The 22,540-nt window shown below is 32.7% G+C and overlaps 3 protein-coding genes across 4 annotated transcripts; 1 reads left to right on the top strand and 2 right to left on the bottom strand.

Annotated features, from left to right (window-relative positions):
- Window positions 1-2,254: 2,254 nt before the first annotated feature.
- On the top strand, window positions 2,255-9,294 carry LOC123919657 (ABC transporter G family member 24-like). 2 transcript variants are annotated; one of them, XM_045971633.1, is made up of 14 exons: window positions 2,255-2,595; window positions 3,444-3,520; window positions 4,257-4,532; window positions 4,656-4,719; window positions 4,827-4,973; window positions 5,124-5,158; window positions 5,289-5,362; window positions 5,505-6,418; window positions 6,544-6,840; window positions 7,058-7,534; window positions 7,668-7,816; window positions 7,908-8,197; window positions 8,288-8,421; window positions 8,737-9,294. In XM_045971633.1, exons 1-14 carry the CDS (start codon window positions 2,375-2,377, stop codon window positions 8,891-8,893), a joined length of 3,312 nt encoding a protein of 1,103 aa, XP_045827589.1. In that variant the 5' UTR covers window positions 2,255-2,374; the 3' UTR covers window positions 8,894-9,294. The 2 variants fall into 2 exon arrangements, with proteins under 2 accessions (XP_045827589.1, XP_045827594.1); XM_045971638.1 differs by lacking the exons at window positions 8,288-8,421; window positions 8,737-9,294 and having other exon boundaries at window positions 2,279-2,595; window positions 7,668-7,812; window positions 7,908-8,056.
- A 15-nt stretch (window positions 9,295-9,309) lies between these two features.
- On the bottom strand, window positions 9,310-14,177 carry LOC123919673 (ATPase GET3B). Its single transcript, XM_045971646.1, has 12 exons — window positions 13,824-14,177; window positions 12,855-13,066; window positions 12,686-12,748; window positions 12,428-12,541; window positions 12,057-12,131; window positions 11,889-11,957; window positions 11,737-11,802; window positions 11,016-11,090; window positions 10,836-10,934; window positions 10,222-10,356; window positions 9,872-10,038; window positions 9,310-9,636 (listed from the first exon to the last, which is right to left on the bottom strand). The coding sequence occupies exons 1-11, from the start codon at window positions 14,002-14,004 to the stop codon at window positions 9,901-9,903; spliced, it is 1,227 nt and encodes a 408-aa protein (XP_045827602.1). The 5' UTR covers window positions 14,005-14,177; the 3' UTR covers window positions 9,310-9,636; window positions 9,872-9,900.
- Window positions 14,178-15,894: 1,717 nt separating this feature from the next.
- LOC123919648 (DNL-type zinc finger protein) lies at window positions 15,895-17,766 on the bottom strand. Its single transcript, XM_045971623.1, has 2 exons — window positions 17,593-17,766; window positions 15,895-16,488 (listed from the first exon to the last, which is right to left on the bottom strand). Exons 1-2 carry the CDS (start codon window positions 17,672-17,674, stop codon window positions 16,046-16,048), a joined length of 525 nt encoding a protein of 174 aa, XP_045827579.1. The 5' UTR covers window positions 17,675-17,766; the 3' UTR covers window positions 15,895-16,045.
- Between the last annotated feature and the right edge of the window lie 4,774 nt (window positions 17,767-22,540).

Here is a 22,540-nt window from a genome sequence, read left to right as displayed (position 1 = left end):
AACTTTTTTACGCAAACTAAATATCAATAAGGTATTGTGCCGTTTATATCTTATTAAGATTCGTTTGAAATAAATTATTTTTGAGTTTATGCAAAATAATTTATGCAAATAAAAAAAAAATTTATACAAGTTTTTATGTATTATTATAAATTTGTCAAGGTAGTTTATGAAAAAACAGCTTATAAAAATACAAATTTTCATTAGTGAGAACTTATAATTTATCCCTAAATGATTCCATGTTTATACCCCAATTTTATTCTTTTAAATATTGTTGTTTTTTAAAATTGACTTATCGAGTATTTAATAAATATTTTAATATTATATATCATAATCATAATCTACGTATACAAGCATGGAATGTTTTAATTTTTGGGTACAAACATGGAATGATTTAATTGAATGTAAATTTTTTAAATACACAAGCATGCAACTTTTTTAAATTGATGTTGACATCGTCAACATCATTACGACAATGCATGCTAAGTTCTTCTTTTGATCTAATGCATGATAAGTTCTAAATTCTATTTGCGTTTGTCAATCATTCAAAATAGACCGCATGGTTATATCTCATAAATTTGATGCACGATTTTAGACCGTCTTTAATTTTATTGATTTCACATGTAAGTTATAGAACAATTGGTCATTTTTGGTGCTAGATATGTGTAATGATGTTATTATAATATTTTTTTCATTAAATAACCAATTAATCTCGTAATGTATTTGCAATTTCGATATTTTCATAAACTATATATAATAATGCCTCGCACATTTCGGAACAATAATAGTTGTTTACGTAAGTTGTGGAACTAGTAGGATACTTGTGCGAATTTTCGCACGTACTCCTTTTTTTTGGTTAGACCTCATCTGTGTTACCACTTTATTTAATGTATATAATAAGTTGAGTTTCGTTTTAAACTTATTAAATGTTTGGGATGGCTATTGGTTGGAAGAGTGATTAACAATTCACCATGGCCTATGATTATGGAGTTATGGATTAATCAAGAATATGTGATGATACATCGTGATACTCAAAGTGCAACCAATTTGGCTGATCATCAAGTGTCACATGAAAAGACAAAACACATTGACATTTGTTTGCACTTTGTTAAAAATATGATTGAATTCAAGGAGATTATGGTGGAGAAAGTTGCTTTGAAAGACAATTTGATGGATGTGTTCACCAAGTTATTATCTAAATTAAGATTCAAACATTGTTATAACTTGATCAATCATGTTAAAGAGTGATTCAAGTATGGATAAGCATAAGAATGGATCTTCTCAATTTTCTCAATTTTCACATCTCAACCATCAATCAACTTTTCTACATTTCTTTTAAATTTAAATATTGTTCTTTATTTATAATCTAATGGTCTAAATCCCCACATTATTTCCTCAATTTTTTTTCCACTTGAGAGAATCCTCTCTCGGATAAGCATAGAGATGTTTCATGCTTAATTCGACATCGCCTTTGATTAGATGGTATGGTGGATGGTGTGCCCTAAAATCCCACCATGCTTAATTCTTCTCGTGTTAAAAAACACACCTATTGGTGCAAAATCATTTAAAATTTCAAAAATATAACTTTTTTCAATTTTAAAAGTAAGGGTCATGTTAACATGTGTATCAAGGGTACATGTTAAACTACATAAAAGTAGAAATATAGCATTTAATGATACAAAAGTTATGATATGAAGCTGACTCCGATGGACATCAATTTATTCTATCTAATTTTTGACATCTATTATTTAAATCCTAATCAAGGAAAATAGCAATAGAACCAACCAGGTCATTGACATGAAAATTAATACTCGAGTGCAACTTTGTTTTTCTTAACAAATAAGCAAGTTATTATGGTCTCTACAAAAGGCTCCACCACATATGATGAGACTTTTGTAGTTAAGTTAAAAATTAACTTAACAAATTCATGTGACTTTTGTCATGACCCTTAGATTTAATATAAGACGGCAAAATATACAATGAAACCAAACTAAAACAGAACCATTTGTCAAAAAACTAAAACATAACCAAAATAAAAATGTTGAATCCAACAATGATGTTAGATTAGATCATCATCATCATCATCATATAATAACTTAACTCTATCCTTTTCTTTCAGACAACAAAATAATAGTTGTCAATTAATTAATTTTCATTTATTAGTAACAAACGTGGTGTCACGATAGAATATTAGATACTCTTTCTTGGTGGGTCCCACTGACCCTTATTTTATTACTTGAATTCTCAAACAAAGTCCTTTGTTGTACTTGTCCTGTTCCTGTCCATAAATCAAAACAACTTCAAACCACTTTTTGTTGTATAACTGCAAAACAAAACAATCTTTGTTCTATTGATTCATTGATTCATTTTTTCCAACATGTGTAGTAGTTGGAGATTGTTTCTATGGTTGTTTTTCACATTGAGCTTATTCTTTGGTAGTAAGAAGATGCATTGTCAAGATATGAATGACTATGACCAAATTGATAACCCTGCTGTTCTTCCTCTTATTACTCAGCTTGTTTATACCAGAATTTCCAATTTGACTTCAATTCTCAGTCATCAAATTAGTACTGAATCCAATTTCTGTGTCAAAGATCAGTAAGTCCTTTTTCTTTGCTTTTGTTTGGTCAATTTGGTAAATTTCTGAGCTGGAGGCATACTTATTTGACAGCTTTATTTATAACAATGATGGGGCATGCAAGTTGACTAGTGAGTTTAATCATTGTAATTTTTGGAATTTGGTTGTTGGATTGGATGGTCCATTTCATGATAATTAGATTTAGGTATGTTTGTATAAAAAGTTCAATTAAGCGGTTTTCGTATAAGTGCTTATGTATAAGCTATTTCTGTAATAAAAGATGAAATAAAGTCAAACTGTTTTCATAAGCTGGTTAAAGAGCTTACGGAAATAAACTGATAGCAACTTATGGATTGTTTTCAACTTTTCATAAGCTCTCTTAAACAGTCTCAGAAGTGTTTACGCCGGTAGATAACTCGAATAAGTCAATCGAAATAGGCCATTAGAATATTAGTGAGGAATTCAATTGATTTTTTAAGTGAATAGTATGAAATCATTCTTCTAGTTTTTATGCTTAGTGTGTTTCAAAGTTGGTGTTTTATTTGGAATGAGCTCAAAAAAAGACACTTTAGGATAAAGGAAACCGGTGAGAGATGATACTTGTTCCACATTTGAATTAGTTGTTGACCCAATAATTAATTATGACCGCACCGAATTTCTGAACTGTTGCTTTTGATTTGATTATGTTATGTGGATTGTGGACTGGTCACTATAATGTAATGAATTGAACTTATTACTTTTTGATGGTATGGCTTGAACTCATTACTTGGACATGATAGGACGATACTAATTTCTTTTACAGCCATTCCATCTCATAATACCGATATAGATATTGATTTGAATGCGAAACATAATTTTATTGTTTCAGGGATTCTGATTGGAATCAAGCCTTTAATTTTTCATCAGATTTGGGCTTCTTGGAATCTTGCATTAAAAAGACAAAAGGTATGAAACAATGGCATTTAGAAACATGCCATGAATCCTTTGGCTTTTTGCTTCTTAGAAAATACAGGAACAAACAAGGCACATTTTTTTTGCTTTAGATTATTTTATTCTGATTCTGAGAAGCAAATTTGACATGTTCAATTTTTGGTCTGAAATCTTAAGGAGCTCATGTTCATAGATGAGGACACAAAAATTATTAAAATGTAGCACCAGTACATGCTTATTGGTCTATAAGGATGAAAGATATTGAAACTAATATGGATTTAAGTTGGAAGGGATAAGATTTGTAGTTTTTTCTAATCTCAAGTAGGGCTTTTGTTTTTTTTTTTTTTTTTTTTTTTTTAAAAAAAAAATGGGGCTTTTGGTACTAACATCGACTTAAAGAAAATGCTTATGCTGCGGCTATATGGTTTATAGTTCAAAGAAGGTCCCTATTAGCTTGTTGTTTGTATTCTCATGCAACTATAGTGCACTTCGTTTTAACCCTTCGGTTCCTTGGGGGAGGGGACTCTGGTAATCCGAAGTTCGGCTGGGAGGTAAGTCAAGTCTGACCAAGGATTATTCCAACTATGATTCGAACTCGGACTCTCCCGAATGATTCGTTATTTGTCTTTTCTAAAACCAAGATGGCTGGTTGAGTGAAATGAGCGACATTTGAATTTATGTTCTCTACCATAAATGTGTCATCCACACAACTCTGATGCTTTCGCTTCTGATGACTTTGATGATTTGGCAGGAGATATTACAAACCGCTTGTGTACAGCCGCAGAAGTGAAGTTTTACTTAAATAGTTTAATGGAGAAATCTACAAGTGCCAATTATTTAAAGCCTAATAAGAACTGCAATTTAACCTCATGGGTTTCTGGTTGTGAGCCCGGATGGGCATGTAGTGTTCCCCCCTCAAGCCAGAAGATTGACCTTGGAGATTCAAAGGAGATGCCTTCTAGAACTTCAAACTGTCAAGCATGTTGTGAAGGCTTCTTTTGTCCTCACGGTATCACGTGCATGATACGTAAGTATAACAGATCAGAATGTTTAAAATTCCTTTGTTTCTTTCTTCATTATTGATGACTAACGTTAGCTTCTATAAGATAATGTGCTAATTTTTATCTAATTGGAAAATTTGTTCTTGAAGCATGCCCTCTAGGTTCCTATTGCCCCCTTGCTACGCTCAATAAAACAACTGGTGTATGTGAACCGTGAGTTATAATTCTGACCCGAAATTTTGTGTCTTTTTCTCTTCTCAAGCTGTTGCTTGCATGCGGTTGTATAAGTATTGAGCTAATTTATGGATATATTTCTTCAGATATCTTTATCAACTACCTCCAATGAAGCCAAACCATAGCTGCGGAGGAGCAAATACATGGGCTGATTTCAGTAGCAGTAGTGAAACATTTTGCTCAGCAGGATCCTATTGTCCAACAACCACCCAAAAATTTCCTTGCAGTAGTGGGTATTATTTTGCTTCGACACTTGATAATTATCAAACTTTTTTTAGTATACCTGTTATACTTTTTACATGCTTTTGTTGTTTTTTAAAATAAGTTACTGCACCTCTATTCATTAATAGGAATTTTCATAACATTTTCTGATGAAATTTCAGGCATTACTGCAGGACGGGTTCCACATCTGAGAAAAGTAAGATATTGTGAATGATGAATACTTTCACTTTCAGCAGTATATCTGTGATAGCTCTCAGATTTACTAATCAATTTTTGACTGTTTATATTGAAAGTGCTTATGACCGTTTATTGATTATCGCTTGTAGGATGTTTCAAACTGAGTTCATGTAATTCAAACACGGCAACCCAAAACATGCATGCATATGGAATTATGCTCATTGTAAGTTATCATATTTCATGGTTCTTGTTTTTAATTTTTTTAAATAGTTTTTACTTCGTGTGCAAAGATGATCTAAGATTAATGGCCGATGCTTATGTACTGAAGTTGGTAGAAAGTTAACACTATTTAACTGCTTATGCAGGCAGCTTTGAGTACTTTGCTACTCATTATTTACAACTGTTCTGACCAAGTTCTCACTACTAGGGAAAGGAGAGTGGCAAAATCAAGAGAAGCAGCGGCTAGAAGTGCAAAGAAAACTGCAAATGCACACCAAAGATGGAAATTTGCAAAAGATGCTGCTAAGAAGGGTGCAACTGGGCTGCAAGCTCAGTTATCACGTAAATTCTCTCGTAAAAAGGACGAAGAAAATATTGAAAAAGTTAAAATTTTGAATCAAGAGACTTGTGAAACAGATGTTGAATTGTTGCCGCATTCACAACCTTCAAGCATGGTTGGAAGTTCTGCAGCGCCAACTGAAAAGGGAAAAAATCCAAGTGGACTAATGCATATAATACATGAAATTGAAAATGATCCGCATGTTATCGACAATCCCAATATAGAAAGAGGAACTAGACATAAAAGTGCTACGAAGGAAAAACAGCCACAAACTAATACACAAATTTTTAAGTATGCATATGCTCAACTTGAAAAAGAGAAGGCTCAGCAACAAGAAAACAAGAACCTTACCTTCTCAGGAGTATTAAAAATGGCCACAAATACTGAGAAAATGAAAAGGCCTTTTATTGAGATTTCTTTCAAAGATCTGACTCTCACACTTAAATCTCGAAATAAACATATATTGAGAAATGTTACGGGGAAAATCAAACCTGGCCGTATCACTGCTGTCATGGGTCCGTCAGGGGCTGGTAAGACAACTTTTCTCTCAGCTCTAGCTGGAAAGGCATTTGGATGCCTGGTTAATGGTTCAATTCTTATAAATGGAAGGCATGAATCAATTCATTCCTTTAAGAAAATTATCGGCTTTGTGCCACAAGATGATGTAGTCCATGGAAACTTGACAGTGGAAGAGAATCTCTGGTTCAGTGCACAGTGCAGGTATATAATGTTCTTTGACATTTTTCTTGAAGTATTTTCTAAATCGTTTTAATATCCTTCACTCAAGTTTATGGTAGCTTTTTCATGATTCGGTATGTGTTTGATCAAATGAAATTTTGTTAAAGGTTATCAGCTGATTTGTCAAAACCAGAAAAAGTTCTGGTTGTTGAAAGAGTTATTGAATTCTTGGGGCTTCAATCTGTGCGGAATTCGGTAGTTGGAACAGTGGAAAAGCGAGGTATCTCTGGAGGCCAAAGGAAGCGAGTAAATGTTGGATTGGAAATGGTTATGGAACCTTCACTTTTGATGCTAGATGAACCGACGTCTGGCCTGGACAGTGCATCATCTCAGCTCCTTCTAAGAGCATTAAGACGCGAAGCTCTTGAGGGAGTGAACATTTGCATGGTGGTTCACCAACCTAGGTAAATTTTAATTACATGTCTGTATATAGAAATGTTTCTTGTCTCGTATGCTATTACTACTTATTACAATTTGAACGCTCCTTAGTATAGTACATATTCCTTTTTAAACGCTCCTTGTTCATTTGACGCTACGGAAACCTATTTTGAAAATTGATATCACACCCGATGCTTTAATTTGGATTTGTTAACAATAAGATTATTTCCCATTGATTTTCAGCTATGCTTTGTTCAACATGTTTGATGACTTGATACTTCTGGGTAAAGGTGGTCTCATGGTCTATCACGGATCTTCCAAGAAAGTTGAAGAATACTTTTCAGGTTTGGGGATCAATGTTCCGGAGCGGATCAACCCTCCAGATTACTATATTGACATTTTGGAGGGCATAGCAGCACCTGATGGAAACTCGGGACTCCGTTATGAAGATCTCCCAGTTAAATGGATGCTTTATAATGGATATCCAATACCTCATGATATGAGGCAGCATGCAGCACAGTTCGATATGCCACAAAGTGTAAATCCAGCTAATGAATCGAGTGAAGTGGGAAAGACGTTTGCTGGAGAGTTATGGAATGACGTGAGAAATAACGTGGAACTGCGAGGGGAAAAGATAAGAGTTAATTTTTTAAAATCCAAGGATTTATCCGGCCGGAAAACTCCCGGTGTATTTAAGCAATATAAGTACTTTCTTATACGGTAAAACAATCTAACGACCTTAGATTTTTTCATCTTCCATATAGCTTATATTTTTTAATGATGCATGTCTTTTTAATTTGGTGCCTGTGTCGTTTTCTTTTGTTAGTCTCACTCTAAGCTAATGTTATTTCAGTGTTGGAAAGCAAAGATTACGAGAAGCTAGAATCCAGGCTGTAGATTATCTTATTTTGTTACTTGCTGGAGCTTGTTTAGGATCAATTACCAAATCGAGTGATCAAACGTTTGGCGCATCTGGTTACACCTATACGGTGATTGCTGTATGTAAGTTGCATATATAATAAATAGTCTATTCTACTCTACTCAACATTCATGTGAGAAGTTCTCTGTTCTTATATGTTTTTGTTATTTTTAGCTCTTCTATGCAAAATAGCCGCGTTGAGATCATTTTCTTTGGATAAATTGCACTACTGGAGGGAGAGTGATTCCGGCATGAGTAGCTTGGCTTATTTTCTCTCCAAAGACACAATGGATCATTTTAATACAGTGATCAAGCCTGTGGTGTACCTATCTATGTTCTATTTCTTTACCAATCCAAGGTCTACTTTTGCCGATAATTATATTGTGTTGCTTTGTCTTGTATACTGTGTGACCGGCATAGCATACGCACTGTCCATAGTTTTTGAACCTGGCGCGGCTCAGCTGGTGAGTACTAAACTTTCACCAACTCCAAAATAGAAATTTATCCACACTCATGTTTTCGATTCTCGTCTCACACGATTCTGTATCTTGCAGTGGTCAGTACTTCTTCCTGTTGTTTTGACTCTCATTGCAACACAACCAAAAGATAGTAAAATTTTAAAGGCTATAGCTAATTTGTGCTACTCAAAATGGGCTTTACAAGCGTTGATCATTGCAAATGCTGAAAGGTAAGTAGAATGCTGAAAGCAGTACTTCTTAATTGCTTGAAAATTTTAAAGCTCAATAGACATATTAGAACCCGTGTTGTACGTAGTTGTAGCGGAATGGGAGCAAATAGCTATTATTCTGCAATAAGTTATTTAGCTCAAAATGTTGTCAAATAGCAATTGTGGTGCTATAACTATAACACCGTTGTGTAGCGAAATTTAGTCAAACCACTATTTTCCACAATCCGCAATTAACAATATTGATTAGAACTTCTTTCTATCCAAAACATTGGAAACTGAATATTGAACATGCTTTTATTTTCTTGTATACTATAGGTATCAAGGAGTGTGGCTCATAACTCGATGCGGTTCACTTTTAAAAAGTGGCTATAATCTTCATGATTGGAGTCTCTGCATATCCATTCTCATTCTTATGGGTGTAATTGGTCGCGCAATAGCATTTTTCTGTATGGTTACCTTAAAAAAGAAGTAAGGCCAAACATCAGGCTATTACAATTTTATATTTCAAGAATGAGTTGTACAAAGTGAGGGAGGGTAGAAGTATGATCAAAACTTGATAGAATTTTTAATAGATTTACTTGATCTCAAGGATGTTTGATTAATTCTTTGGGGGCTGATATTGGTTGTTGAGCTCAGTATGTAAGTTGTTGATATTCTCATATATATTATGATGGTTATGCTCCACAAGTCATATCATAGTTTAATGTTTTACTCTAGTTGAGATTTTATACATGACTAAGGTTCTCATTAACAAGACCAATTTGGGAGCTTATAAATATGTTCCAAAAATGAATATCATTTCAAGATCCTCTGTAGCTTTGAAGTAACACTTGGATTTGATCCAAAAATGAATGTTTATTAATTTTTACTCCTTTGTTCCATATTATGTCATTCAACCAAAAGAGAAAAATATGGTTCGCAATATACAGTGAAAACTTACATTTTCATATATGGGATATAAAAGAAAAACAAGCAAAAGCTAAAATGAAGAGCTAAAAAAATAGTTTCAAATACAAGCTAGTGGATCAGGGAATATACAGTAACTAGTTAAGTTTCTTTTCTCTGTGAAATGTATATAAGAAATAAAATAAAAAATAAAATAAAATAAACTTTTTGGTTCTTCCAGCAGCTACCACTTGACTGTATAAATCTGATAAGCCTTGATGTCATGTGCTCAAGTTATGTGTTCTTTCTTCTTCTTCACAAAACTGCCAACTTCAGTACAGAAAAGAAGAAATTTTAATTTTGGCTAAATCTAAGTAAGATATGATCTGATTCTAAGTATATTTTGGCTGTAAATTATTGCAATGATTTCAAAGTTTGTCAAAAAAAAAAAAATTATTGCAATGACTTCAAAGTTAAATAGTACTACTATAGTAAACTTAATAGAGTAAATTACACTGAAATAGTGCTATGAATGATCCACTTAAAAGCTAAAAGAACATATTACCTAATCATTACTTGAAAAACTGTAATGAGTCATTTCCAGATAATGTCACCTAGAAATTTGAGAGCAGGAACACCTCTTATTTCAACATCAACAAGTGGTGCTTGGATCATCGATAAGCTAGAGAGTTCTGGATCGCTCCGAATCACATCAAGAGCACGCGTTTGATCCTGAAAAGTTTGTTTGTGGTAAGATTTCATTAAGTGCATATTCTTGTTTGACATATGCTTATATAATATATCAGTTGTCTCATTTAGTCACATTGTTTTATTAATTGGATTGCAAACAGTTAAAGTAGAATATAGTTCACTGTTCAGCTTAAACAATAGAATAATAGCAAACAGTTAAAGTACCTTTCTTTTCACAGCACAAAACTTGCAATCAGATGCGGATGGTGGAAGAATCTGATTGACAATAAGTCTCTTCACAGGAACATTTTCCTTCTTCAAGGAGGCGCTCAATCTAGATGACTCATTAACCGCCATCACCTTAAGGATTCAAGACAAATTTAAATGATTACTTAGCTACCCCCCTCTTTCCAATACAATGAATATGAAGTTTATGAACTACATAAGTAAGTTATCCGTCATTTAGTTGGTAAAGTACAACAATGGAAAATAAACCTTTTCACACTAGGTGAGATTGGCTACATGAATTGAACAATGACATTGTTTTCTATTATATTGAAGTAGATGTCGCAATAAGGTTAGTTTCACTTCCATTTATGCCTTCTTACTCCATTTCTTCCATTCACACTAAGTCTCGTTCTTTTTGTGCTTAACTGAACTCCTATAATCTAGCTTGGTTTCATTCATCAATTTTTTATTCCCCTCGAAGACTCATTATTTTCGTCCTTAAATCATTCTCAAGGGTTGGTGACACTAAACTAAATTATAAGTCAGTTTATAATTATATGCAGCAGTTATTCAATCATTAATCAGTTGCGGAACATATTTCTAGGTCATACCGTTGGGATTGTAACAATAACAAATTCTGTCGCATCAGTGTCACGAAAAAGGTCACGCACTTTTATCATCCTCTCCCTAAGTTTCTCCAATTTATCAGCCTGTAACATCAAGATATGACAAAAGGTAAGTATGTTAAGATGAAACTAAATGCAACAGTAGCCCATGAATATGAATCTTACCGCATCTTGAGGATTTTTTTCTTGCCCAAACACGGATTTAATTGCAGAGGTAGCAGAAGCTATCTTTTGTCTTAGCTGCAGCAGAATAATTGGTATCAAACAACCATAAAGGATTGCTCTAACAATGGAACTCAGAAGCATAAATTTTGTACTGTCCTAATTGTTCACTCAGTAGAGGGGAGATTAAATACATTTGAAGCATTGCAAGAACATAAATGGTTAAGAACAAACTATGATGAAAGGTTAAGTTGTTGAGTTGAAGCACATAACTGGTTTTTATTTCTAACACAAGTCCTTTGGACTTGAATTCTGGAAGCATGGACAATGCACAGACCATATAATATAGAGGCTCCGATGCCATGTAATGAATCAACTAACCGATGAGTGATGAAAGCGAGTGCGTAGTTTTTTATTTCCAACAAAAACAACTGAAGTTGGAGGAAAAATAGAAATGTAACAATTTCCAACACAATTTGACAAACATTTTCATAGGAGAAATAGCAATTTCAAAACTGACTTTTTGGCTGGGAAATTGTATCTAATGCTTATAGCTCCAGAAACATGATCATGTTAGAAAGAAAACCTCAGGTGTTACATAGGATATTAAGTCCAGTATTTAGTATAATCAAATGACTTGAAAAAGAAGCAAATCAATTGTGTTAAGGAATATGGATATGGATATGTGTGTGTTGTTTTCGTTTATAAAAATTAACAGTCTTACTTTTAGTATCTTCCCAATTGATGCATCCAAGAAATCAGGCAAGGACAATAAACGTAATGTATGACCCTGTTCAGGAAAATGTGTAAATTCTATATCAGATAATGTCCAAAAACAAAGCTGACGTGAAATATATCTATTTCCATTTTACTCACTGTAGGGGCAGTATCAAATACAACTCGAGTGAACATTTTATATTCCTGTGATTCAAGAAATTGCATAACCTGGCAAGAAGGTTTTAAATTTAGTAGAGCAAAAAAGGATTTATTGCACGGATAATTAGCAAATAGATAAATCACCATAAAGCATAAAAAAGTGCATGCCTTGGAAATCGCAATAGCTTCATCCAGTCCAGGAGGAGGTGTATCCAGTAACTCTCCCAGTTTTAGCTCTCCTAACTTTTGCAACCAAAGAATGAAACAACACTACTTAGAGGATGAAGCTTATAAAGAAGCAGAATTACATTTCAAATATGTCTATACAACCGGTTACATTTCAAATATGTCTATACAGCCGATTATTTGTTAATGATATGTAGATGCCTATATGATGGAAAGTTGCTAACTTATAGAAGAACTAAAATTCCAACAGAAAACATCAAAATTTAAAGGACTCGTCAACCTTTAAAATTCACAGCATAAAATATCCTGTTGCAACAAATAAATAACTAGACATCTCAATAAATAAGCTTTACCTGGTCTACTATCATTCCAAGACCCATGCCATCCATGAAATCTTTTACTCCAGTACTTCCACCATTTTGTTTAGCTGCATCTCGAAAATCATCCCTAGCTTTTTCAGGGTTTATCTGTAAAGAAAGTAAGGAACTACAAAAGTAAGAAAATACATAAGATAGGAGAAATGCATCATTAAATGGTAATCATATAGTTCACAAAAATAACAATCATATCATTAAGTATAACATATCTATTTTACAACAATGCCAGCTTACTTCAAGAGCGAAAAGTGGATAATCAGGTCCATCCACCTGAACCAATGCTCCTCCTGTCAAATCCTATTGTAAAATATGAAAAACTTGTGTTATGCAGAGCACACATACAACCGAAACTTGAATCAGCTAGCTCATAAGCAACATCGTAACTAGAAATTGTATAATTAACCTGAGCAAAAGAATCGCTCAAAGAATGAGCTGGATCAGTGGAAACCACAAGAGTCGGGTGTCCATTATTTGCAAATTTAACAGCAAGTGAAGCGGCACAACTTGTCTTCCCTACCCCTCCTTTCCCACCTAGCATGTAATATTTCCTCTCAGTCCCAGCAACCATGTCATCAAACCCCGCTACAGATTCTGTAGGAGTCGCCACTGCTCTCACTGACAACATAAAGAAGGTAATAACCATAAAAATGTGTCATCAAATTCTCAACAGATATATATCAATAGCACAAGTTACCAAAGCAAAGCTCTTTTTGACTATCCTACCTTAATTAGCGCTAACACATCATGAAATGTGAAATTTAAAGCAAAACTATTGTGATAGCTAAAGTGCCCATCAACATATTCAGCAATGATATTTTAGATTGAAGGTATGTCAATTGGCCGACACGGACAAGACACATACATAGTGGTTACAATAAATTCAATTTTATCAACATATTCCTAGTTTCGATGTGCCAGTGTGAGTATCGTGTCCGGTATCTGTGTCCGTGCTTCATAGCCATCATCCATATGGTAGACAATCACCCAAATTATGGTCAAAATGAAACTAATCATAATAAAATCATTATAAACCTACCCATTTAATAAAAATGTAAAAGAAAAGAGATTCCAGCAGAAAATATAATAAGAAAAATCCCTAACATACACCCTCTTTCTTTAACTTATCCCATTAACTTGGTTATATAACAAAACTAATTTCCAATAACTTGGTTAACATTTACCATCAAACACTCCTCCTAAAGTAGATGAATTAATAAAGTGACAACAAGAAAAATAAATAATCACTGGGCTAGGCTTATTGAATCTAACACACAAAAATAAATGAAAAGACTAAACCTTGAAGCAGAAAACATAAATAAATGATAGAGAGAGAGAGAGAGAGAGAGAGAGAGAGAGAGAGAGATTATAAAACCTTGAAAAGACTTGGTGAGTGGCTTATTGGAAGCACGCAAAGAAATAAAGGTAGAGGCTTTGTGGAAAGAAAGGAGAGGAGATGGAGTGGGAGGGAAGGAGAGAAGACCCTTTATGGGCATTGAATTTGTTATGCGAAGAGAAGATGATGAAATTGCAGAAGAAGAAGTGTAAGAAGCCATTTTCTTCTTTCTGTTATTACTTCAAAGTACAAAGTAGTTTGCTTTTGGTTTACTCTGTTGTTTTGTTTCTCACAGCATCACCAAGTTTTGTGTTTCTTTGATTGAAATACGTCCACGGCAAAGATACTAAAACACAAAATAAGATAGAGCTAAAGAAATAGCAAAAACAGGTTAAAAGAAAATAAGACAGGAAAACAAACATATTTAATATTTATTATTTCATTATTTTTAGTAAAAAAAAACATGTTTGTGATCGAACACTTATAATTTATTTATTTATTTACTTGACAATTAAATCTTATGTTAACTCTTCGATTTTTATTTTTTTTAGTATTTTTCAAATTCGGTGAAATGAGCAATTAAAATTAAATTTAAATTATCTCAAACGATTCAAATCCTTTTGAAAAATGTACACTAGATTTGTATTTTTTGGGTATGAAATAAATGTTAAGTTTAATGGACAAGCTACGTCGGTGTCAGGGACGGACATAAGGGAGGCAAGTAGGGGTTGAGCCCCCCCCCCCCTCTTGTCATATTTTTTTTCTTCATAATATACTTGTTCTTGATACATACTACATAAATTGATATTTGAGAGACGTGGTAAAAGATTAGTAACGACCGTTTGGTGCAAAACATGCACCTACAATATAGTAATTGTAACAATTTACTTTAAAATATTTTGATAATATATATTATACACTATTAAAGTCCAAATTCAATTCTTCACCAAAAAAAAAATCCAAATTCAATTAAGTTAATTTTGATTGTTTGCTATAAGTGAAAAATTATTTTCTTGCTATACGAAGATTGTGAAAAATAGGTTGAGAAATAAGATGGAAAATGAATTTCAAACTAATTAATACGGTTCAGTTGTTGATGAATTTTATGATATAGAACATTATCGTGTACAATTTAGATAAACAATATAATGTATTTTTTATTTTTTATTAAGCATATATTTAAGTACTATTATAATTATTATTATTTAATTATTTCGGCCCTCCGTTTTATAAATTCTTGGATCCGTCCCTGTCGGTGTCAAATATTTTTACACAGACGTTCAACAGAAATAAGTTATTTCTCCAAATCATACCATTAAAGTGAGGTATAATAGGATGTTTTGGCCGAGTACATAGTCGGTATTGAATGGCAATATAAAATTATTTTACAATGTTGATACATGTTCTATTTTCTCATAAATTTTACTTTGTACGATTTTATTATATCAACATGAATCAAATATTAAGGTTAAATACATAAAAAATAAGCAAAAACACAAATTCCCAACTTTTTAACATTTAAATCGACTATGACTTTGTTTGTAAAAACTAAAACCAAAAACAATGTGTACTGCAGAAAGAAAAAAATTATGCAAAAGCCTAGAATAATATACTATTTTTTCTTTTTATAATAGAATAATATACTATTATTTTCAGTATGAGACCATGAATCCAATATTTTCATAGTTTAATTTCCATAACGCCCTTTTAAGATTATTCAAAAAAATAATAATATATGATGAACCCAAAGGGATTATTACTTTATTATGCACATTACAGAAGTGAAATTTTAATTGCAAAATTATCCTTGAACTTTGCAACATCATTTTCAACAATGGTTAGATATGAGATAACAATGGAAAGCTCAGTACACTAAACTAACTTCCATGATTGTAGAACCTGATCTGGTATCAGCATTCTCCCTTGTGCCAAAGAGGCAAAGACATTCTACACAAATGATATAATATAATGATTCAAGAAAATTCCATAATATAAGTGCAGCCATGATACACAATATATATGCTCTATCCAAAACATTCCTTCCAGCCTATATATTTGAATGTGACAAATATCTCACTATGCACCAAAAATAATTAAAGGTAACATCACATTAAATGTAACACTTTTTATTATTTGCAATAATCAAAAGATAGTAATAAAAGTCTGAGTTTGAAAACACCAACAATTGTTACATTCCCTCACCCTTCCATTATCTCAATGATACCCTAATGCAGCATATATATTTGGTCAAATTGTACATTTCAAGCTTGTGTTCCAGCTAAATCTTCCAATGTAAGATTCAGTGTATCAACTGACCCGCTTTTAACTTCTTCTCCACGAGCAGCAAGGAAGTCCTCAACAGTTCCTGGTTCGCCAAACCATCCCCGGTGATCTGCAATCAGGTGGAGATTATTACATCCCCCACATCTTGCTATCACTACACCTTTCTCATATGATTCGCGACAAGCTGTCTTGATGGACCTCGTTTCACAGACCTTGCAGGTGAAAACCATAGCAAGATCATGTCTTGGGGATGTTTTAAAAGTAGACTTAGCAGAAAACTTTATGGCAGAGGAATCCGGTTTCACACTAGACTGTAAGGCGCTGGCTTCATTATTTACTAAACCTTCACAAACATGTTTACTTGGATCTGTCTGTGTCAAGATTCCCCTTTTATGAAATCCATATCTGTGCCCAGAGGAAGCTGCCAATAAACACATAAATGAAATATTAGCGAGCATTAGCAAGACTTACACATGAGAATGTAGAGAGCAAAAGAAAGCTACTAGAAAATCCTCTACTTTTTTTGCATAAGTTCAAGCTCTTGTGTGAATGATCAAGGTTGGTTTTGACCCAGATAAATATTTAGCTAAGCAAATATAATTGTAACTATATGGATAAAGAGGAGGACATCAGATTGTTTAGAGCGGACTCAACTCAAGTAATTAACAATAGCTACTCTCCAATTATTCCGGAAACACCGTTTGTTTCACAATTTAGGAGATGCAAGTAATAAAATCAAACTGTTTAGCATAAGCTTTCATCGCTTTTGACAAGTGTTTTAAATCAGATCAGTTAATGAAACAGAAAGTTAATCAATTCAAGGTCTAGAATCAAACAATGTGATAGACAACCAATAGTAAAGAGGGTGTAAGCAAGGGGGCAAATTATGTAAAGGGCTGATAACAATTGAAAGTGTCCATAAAAGAGGGTGTTCTCGAACATCGCCCTGTTGTATTCATCCAGCTACTAACAAGGCCAAATCCATCATCTCCTCTAAAGATTTTGGCCATAAACTCTTCTGTCAAATTTCTTCTTAATCAGTTTAGCATATTACAATGTTGAACCATTTTTGTGCAGTGTCACATACTTAGTAAAAACAGCTTATGTGAATAAATAAACTTTAATGCATTATTATAAGCTTTTCAAAGTAGCTGATGAGAAAATAGCTTACAAAAATACAATTTTTGTCCGTGAAAACTTATGAATTAACATAAAACTTTATTTATTTGCATAAGCTATCTTCATAAGCTCAAAAATAAGTCAAATCCAAACGAGCCCATATTGAGATAAAAATGAGTCTACTTACAAATTCTATGCTTGGACTGTAATATTGCTACTTTGAAATTGATAATAGGGTTTGGTTATTCATAACAAGTTTGAAATTGATAAAAAAAGTTGATTAATAGGGTTTCTGGAATGGCTTATGGTTTATCACGATTTTATTATTAATTAATCAAAGTAATTAAGTATGAAATAACGAAACCCTAAATTAGTAGGAAAGAAGAAAAGAGTAGAAAGTTGATACCTTGAACGATGGTGCGATCAAAATGGAGTGATTGTGTTGAAAGGAATCGCCTTTGCAAAAACTTCGCCAGCGTCGCCGCCATGTTTTTTTTTCACAACCGGTTTTGGAATTGTTTATGTGATTTTGGGATTTTCATAGGAGTAGTAATTCTTCTTTCATGGTCACTTGTCCAACACGTCCATTCCATATATATACTAGTCCTTGATAATAGGCAAAAGATTTTTTTTTTTTTGTCACATAGGCAAAGATAATAGTAAAAAATTAAATTTAAAATTAAATATATAAATACAAAATATATGTACTACTTAACTAAACTAAATAATAAAATAAGCATTCATATCTTAAACGATAATAAATACACATTCACATTACTCATTTATTAGATTAAGTGGTCTCGTGAGCATAACTCAGTTTATATGAATATTGCATTTTAAATATATGAGTCGAGGTTAGAACTTTATATATTTGTTTTATTCATTTTAAGAAATGAAAAAATTCTAGCCATCAACCAATTTAAAAGAAGAAAAAAAATATCAATGTGAGTTACTAAAAGAATCATCATTAGTAATATTATCCCAAAAAATATTTTTTTACTAAAAGAATATAAAATTTAATCACTGAATACTTCTTCAATACATATGGGGAAGTATCACAAACGTGTCTGATGTTTTTTTATTAACAAATTAAAATTTAATCATTGGATACTACTCCGATACGTATAAAAAAATATCAGTGTGGGCAGTGACGGATCCAGAACTTTTCAATAGTGGGGGCAATATTTATATATAAATTTATAATTTTTCTTAAATTTATTAGAAGATATGTTGAACTCATAAGCTCTTTATCACTTCAACCCTTATAATATTCCTTCTACAAGTCATCAAACCATCTTATACTTCAATATAATTTATTAAAATTAAAAGCATAATATATCAATTTTAATGTAAAAAAATAAGAAAGCTCAAAAAGTTTATTAACTAGAACTTCTATAATTTTTTACTAATTAAAATAACAAATAAATAAATTCAACGTAGGTAAAAAATATTATGCATGTTTTTATTTAAAAAGGATATGAAACTAAGAGAAAAGAACAAACTAGGATAACCAAGTTATTGAACTCAAGTGGTTAATGAGTTTCACCAAGCCAATATTAAGCATTGGTATTGGCTTGGGACCTGGGAGTGTGCTCCTCTTGAGGTCTGGGGTTCGATTCTCTCTAGTGCCAATTTGGGCGGGCTAATTTAGCTTCTTCAAAAAAAATAAATGAGTTTCACCAAAAAGAATGGATTTCGGGAGAACCCGAATTCAATTCCTGGATGGAACAATTTCATGGTCAGACTTTACTTACCTCGCGGCCGAACTCTGGACTACTAGGACCCATTTTTCCTAGGAATCAGAGAGTTATAAACCAAAAACAATAACAAACTAGGATACCATAAGAGTGATATGGTAGGGGCACCTTCCTTCAAAGAAAGAAAAATGAGATTATATGTATCACACTATATATATATATATATATATATATATATAGAGGATGTATATTATGAGAATGACAAATTATATGAGAATGTGAGAATGAATTTTCAGCCTTTAGATTAAAATTTATGGCTTAGATTAACGTGTGCCTCTCTTTTTGCAATGTACCCAAATCTCCTATTCTTCTTCCACATAGCCACGAGTCCACGACCCACCATATTCATCACTCTCTCACGACCAGATCTGACCCTTCTTCTTCTTCCCTTTCCACCACTAGTTCCGACCGGTGGCTTTCTTCCCTATTGTCGTCGTAGTTCGCCGGCTTGAGAATGGGTTGCCGTTTCCGATTGTTGAAGGATTGAAAAAAAAACAATAGGAAAGTGATAACAATTCACTTCATACGATTCCTCTCCCGATCGTTGTCATATCCAATTCCTCACCCGACACTTCATCAACTTCTTCTTCTTAAATTTCAATCATCTAATTTCGATTTTTTAATCATTTTGGGATTTAGAGACTTGTTGATGGGATTTATGGGATTCTATATGAATCTTTGAAGGAAACCCAAATTCAAAAAGTCACAAACATAATAAGAACAGTGAGCAATGAACCTGATTCATTAAGGGAGAGGCTTTGAATTTGTTACCTTTATAATAGCTTCATCAATGGTGAAAAATGGTGATAGCTGCTGAAATAAAGTGAAACGGCGAGAGTGTGTTGTGCAATTGAACAATTGTGTGAAGTATATGAAAACATGTTTTTAGTGGAATCTTTTAATCTCAACCCTTCATTTTAATCAAATGGCTGAAAATTCATTCTCATATTCTCATATAACTTTGTCATTCTCATAATATACATCCTCTATATATATATATATATGGTATATTGAGCAAGATAAAATTGAAGTGGGGTCTCATGCCCACACAATGGGCAACGTAGGACCGTCCCTAGTGTCAGATACAATATCGGACGCGAAACTTACACAAGGTTTCGGGTCCAGTCCATGTGCTAAACCATGGTCCCTCAACTAGTTAAATTGACTAAACCACAAACTGATTCGCTACCTAAATTAATTATAATCCCCACATGTTTCTCACATTTACCAAAAGATATATTTCGGTAGGGCAAATTTAATGGAAGATATCTTTCGACAATGTATTTTCTAGTGTTAGTAATTTAAAGAAGGCGAAGAACAACGATCTAATTGTAAATTAGTTTACACATGTGTCCTTTTTTTTAGCTTCATTCAATATTTGTATATATATATATATATATATATATATATATATATATATATATATATATATTTATTTATTTATTTAAGATAATTATATTTGAATGAAAGACAAACAAGTACCAAATTGTGTCACTAAATCTTTTTAAATGGCAAAACTAATCCTCTTAAAACCTATATCTAGAGGCCTTGGTGGGATCTATTCCAAAAGATATCATCGAGATAGGCGAATCTCAATATGTTTGGCATGGTTGTATAAGTATAGCTAGCGAGGCTAGCACCTCAGGGGGCCAACTAGGTGATTAGTTTCCAATCAACTAATGAGAAAAAAAAAATTCAATTCAAGTGAGTTGCGTATCTTAAAGTAATATAAAAAAAATCATTTGTAATATTATCCCAAAAAATTATTTTTTTACTAAAAGAATATAAAATTTAATCACTTAATACTTCTTCAATACATATAGGGAAGTATCACAAATGTGTCTGATATTTTTTTATTAACAAATTAAAATTTAATCATTGGGTACAACTCCGATACGTATGGAAAAAATATCAATGTCAGACACAGTATCGAACGCGAAACTTACACAAGGTTTCGGGTTCGGTCCATGTGCTAAACCATGGTCCCTCAACTAGTCAAATTGACTAAACCACAAACTAATTCGACCTAAATTAATTATAATCCCCACATGTTTCTCACATTTACCAAAAGATATATTTCGGTAGGGCAAATTTAATGGAAGATATCTTTCGACAATGTATTTCTAGTGTTAGTAATTCAAAGAGAGCGAAGAACAACGATCTAATTGTAAATTAGTTTACACATGTGTCCTTTTTTTTAGCTTCATTCAATATTTGTATATATATCTAAGATAATTAGATTTGAATGAAAGACAAACAAGTACCAAATTGTGTCACTAAATCTTTTTAAATGCAAAACTAATCCTCTTAAAACCTATATCTAGAGGCCTTGGTGAGATCTATTCCAAAAGATATCACCGAGATAGGCGAATAGCAATATGTTTGGCATGGCTGTATAAGTATAGCTAGCGAGGCTAGCACCTCACGGGCCAACTAGGTGATTAGTTTCCAATCAACTAATGAGAAAGAGAGACGCAACATTATTATATTTGTAATCTTTTAAAAAGACTTAGTCTTTAGTGTTAGGAAATCAAAAGTGTCAAATACAAATGTTATAAAAAAAAAACTAGCAATACTTCTAAAATATTAACTAAAGTTATCACTAACAATAATTTATCTAAATGAAAAATATTAACTAAAGTTATCAACAAACAATAATTAATCTAAATGGTGAGAGATTTGAATTACGTGAACAAGTGGTGGGGACCAATCCCATCGTCCATTTGCGGTTGTTCTGTATGGACTAGTCCATCGAAATTGATATCAGAGGAAATCGAACTCGGGACCTTGAGAGGACCATACTTCAAGGATCAAAGTCAACACCACTAGACCAATCCAACTGAGTTAACAAGTGGTGTTATTGATTAGATCTTTAGCTCTCACCGTTAAATGGCGGTGTGATGTACAACATAAACCGTAAAAGTGTAGTTTGTGCTTAAAAGAACTTCTAAGAGCATCCACAATGGAGCTACTAATTTTTTAGTACTTAAGTGAGCCCCACATGTACACATCATTCATTTATAATTTTTTTAATAGGCTTAATTAATAAAATGGTCCCTTAAAGATATTTTTGGTTTTAGATTGGTCCCTTAAAGAAAAAAAGGTTCAAATAGGTCCCTTAAAGAAAAAAAAGTCCAAATAAGTCCCTTAAAGACATCTCCGTTAATCAGTTTGGTCCCTAAAAAGAGGTCTAAATAGGACCAAACTGATTAACGGATATGTCTTTAAGGGACCTATTCGGACCTTTTTTTCTTTAAGGGACCTATTTAGACTTTTTTTCTTTAAGGGACCAATATGAAACCAAAAATGTCTTTAAGGGACCATTTTATTAATTAAGCCTTTTTAATAATAGTACTTAATAAGTACATAATCCCTCCAACCCAAAACCTTTTCAAAAGTTCCAAATTGGTCCCACTAGTAACACATCTATCCAATAACTCAACATCATTTTAAATGGATCCCACAAAAATTATTTAGGTATTATGTCTTATTATAGAACTAGTACCTATTAGGTATAATTTTATTTTTGCTCCAATTGGAGTACCTATTAGGTACTAGTACTTAAAAATATAAGTACCACCATTGGAGATGGTCTAA

This window comes from Trifolium pratense, linkage group LG1 (assembly GCF_020283565.1).
Source record: "Trifolium pratense cultivar HEN17-A07 linkage group LG1, ARS_RC_1.1, whole genome shotgun sequence".
Classification (NCBI taxonomy): Eukaryota; Viridiplantae; Streptophyta; class Magnoliopsida; order Fabales; family Fabaceae; genus Trifolium; species Trifolium pratense.
The sequence above is the reverse complement of the archived record's forward strand: the minus strand, read 5'-3'. Positions and strand labels throughout refer to the sequence as shown.

Bases quoted from the DNA above. Each gene is read 5' to 3' on its own strand.
- LOC123919673 (XM_045971646.1), bottom strand. From the start codon at position 14,004: ATGGCTTCTTACACTTCTTCTTCTGCAATTTCATCATCTTCTCTTCGC. The intron at 12,749-12,854 runs GTTAATTATACA...ATTTTACAATAG, and splicing joins TGAGCGATTCTTTTGCTCAG to GATTTGACAGGAGGAGCATT. The intron at 10,357-10,835 runs GTATGACCTAGA...TGAATCCTTAAG, and splicing joins TTATTGTTACAATCCCAACG to GTGATGGCGGTTAATGAGTC.
- LOC123919648 (XM_045971623.1), bottom strand. From the start codon at position 17,674: ATGGCGGCGACGCTGGCGAAGTTTTTGCAAAGGCGATTCCTTTCAACA. The intron at 16,489-17,592 runs GTATCAACTTTC...GTTTATTGGCAG, and splicing joins TGATCGCACCATCGTTCAAG to CTTCCTCTGGGCACAGATAT.
- LOC123919657 (XM_045971633.1), top strand. From the start codon at position 2,375: ATGTGTAGTAGTTGGAGATTGTTTCTATGGTTGTTTTTCACATTGAGC. The intron at 4,533-4,655 runs GTAAGTATAACA...TTGTTCTTGAAG, and splicing joins CGGTATCACGTGCATGATAC to CATGCCCTCTAGGTTCCTAT. The intron at 4,720-4,826 runs GTGAGTTATAAT...ATATTTCTTCAG, and splicing joins ACAACTGGTGTATGTGAACC to ATATCTTTATCAACTACCTC.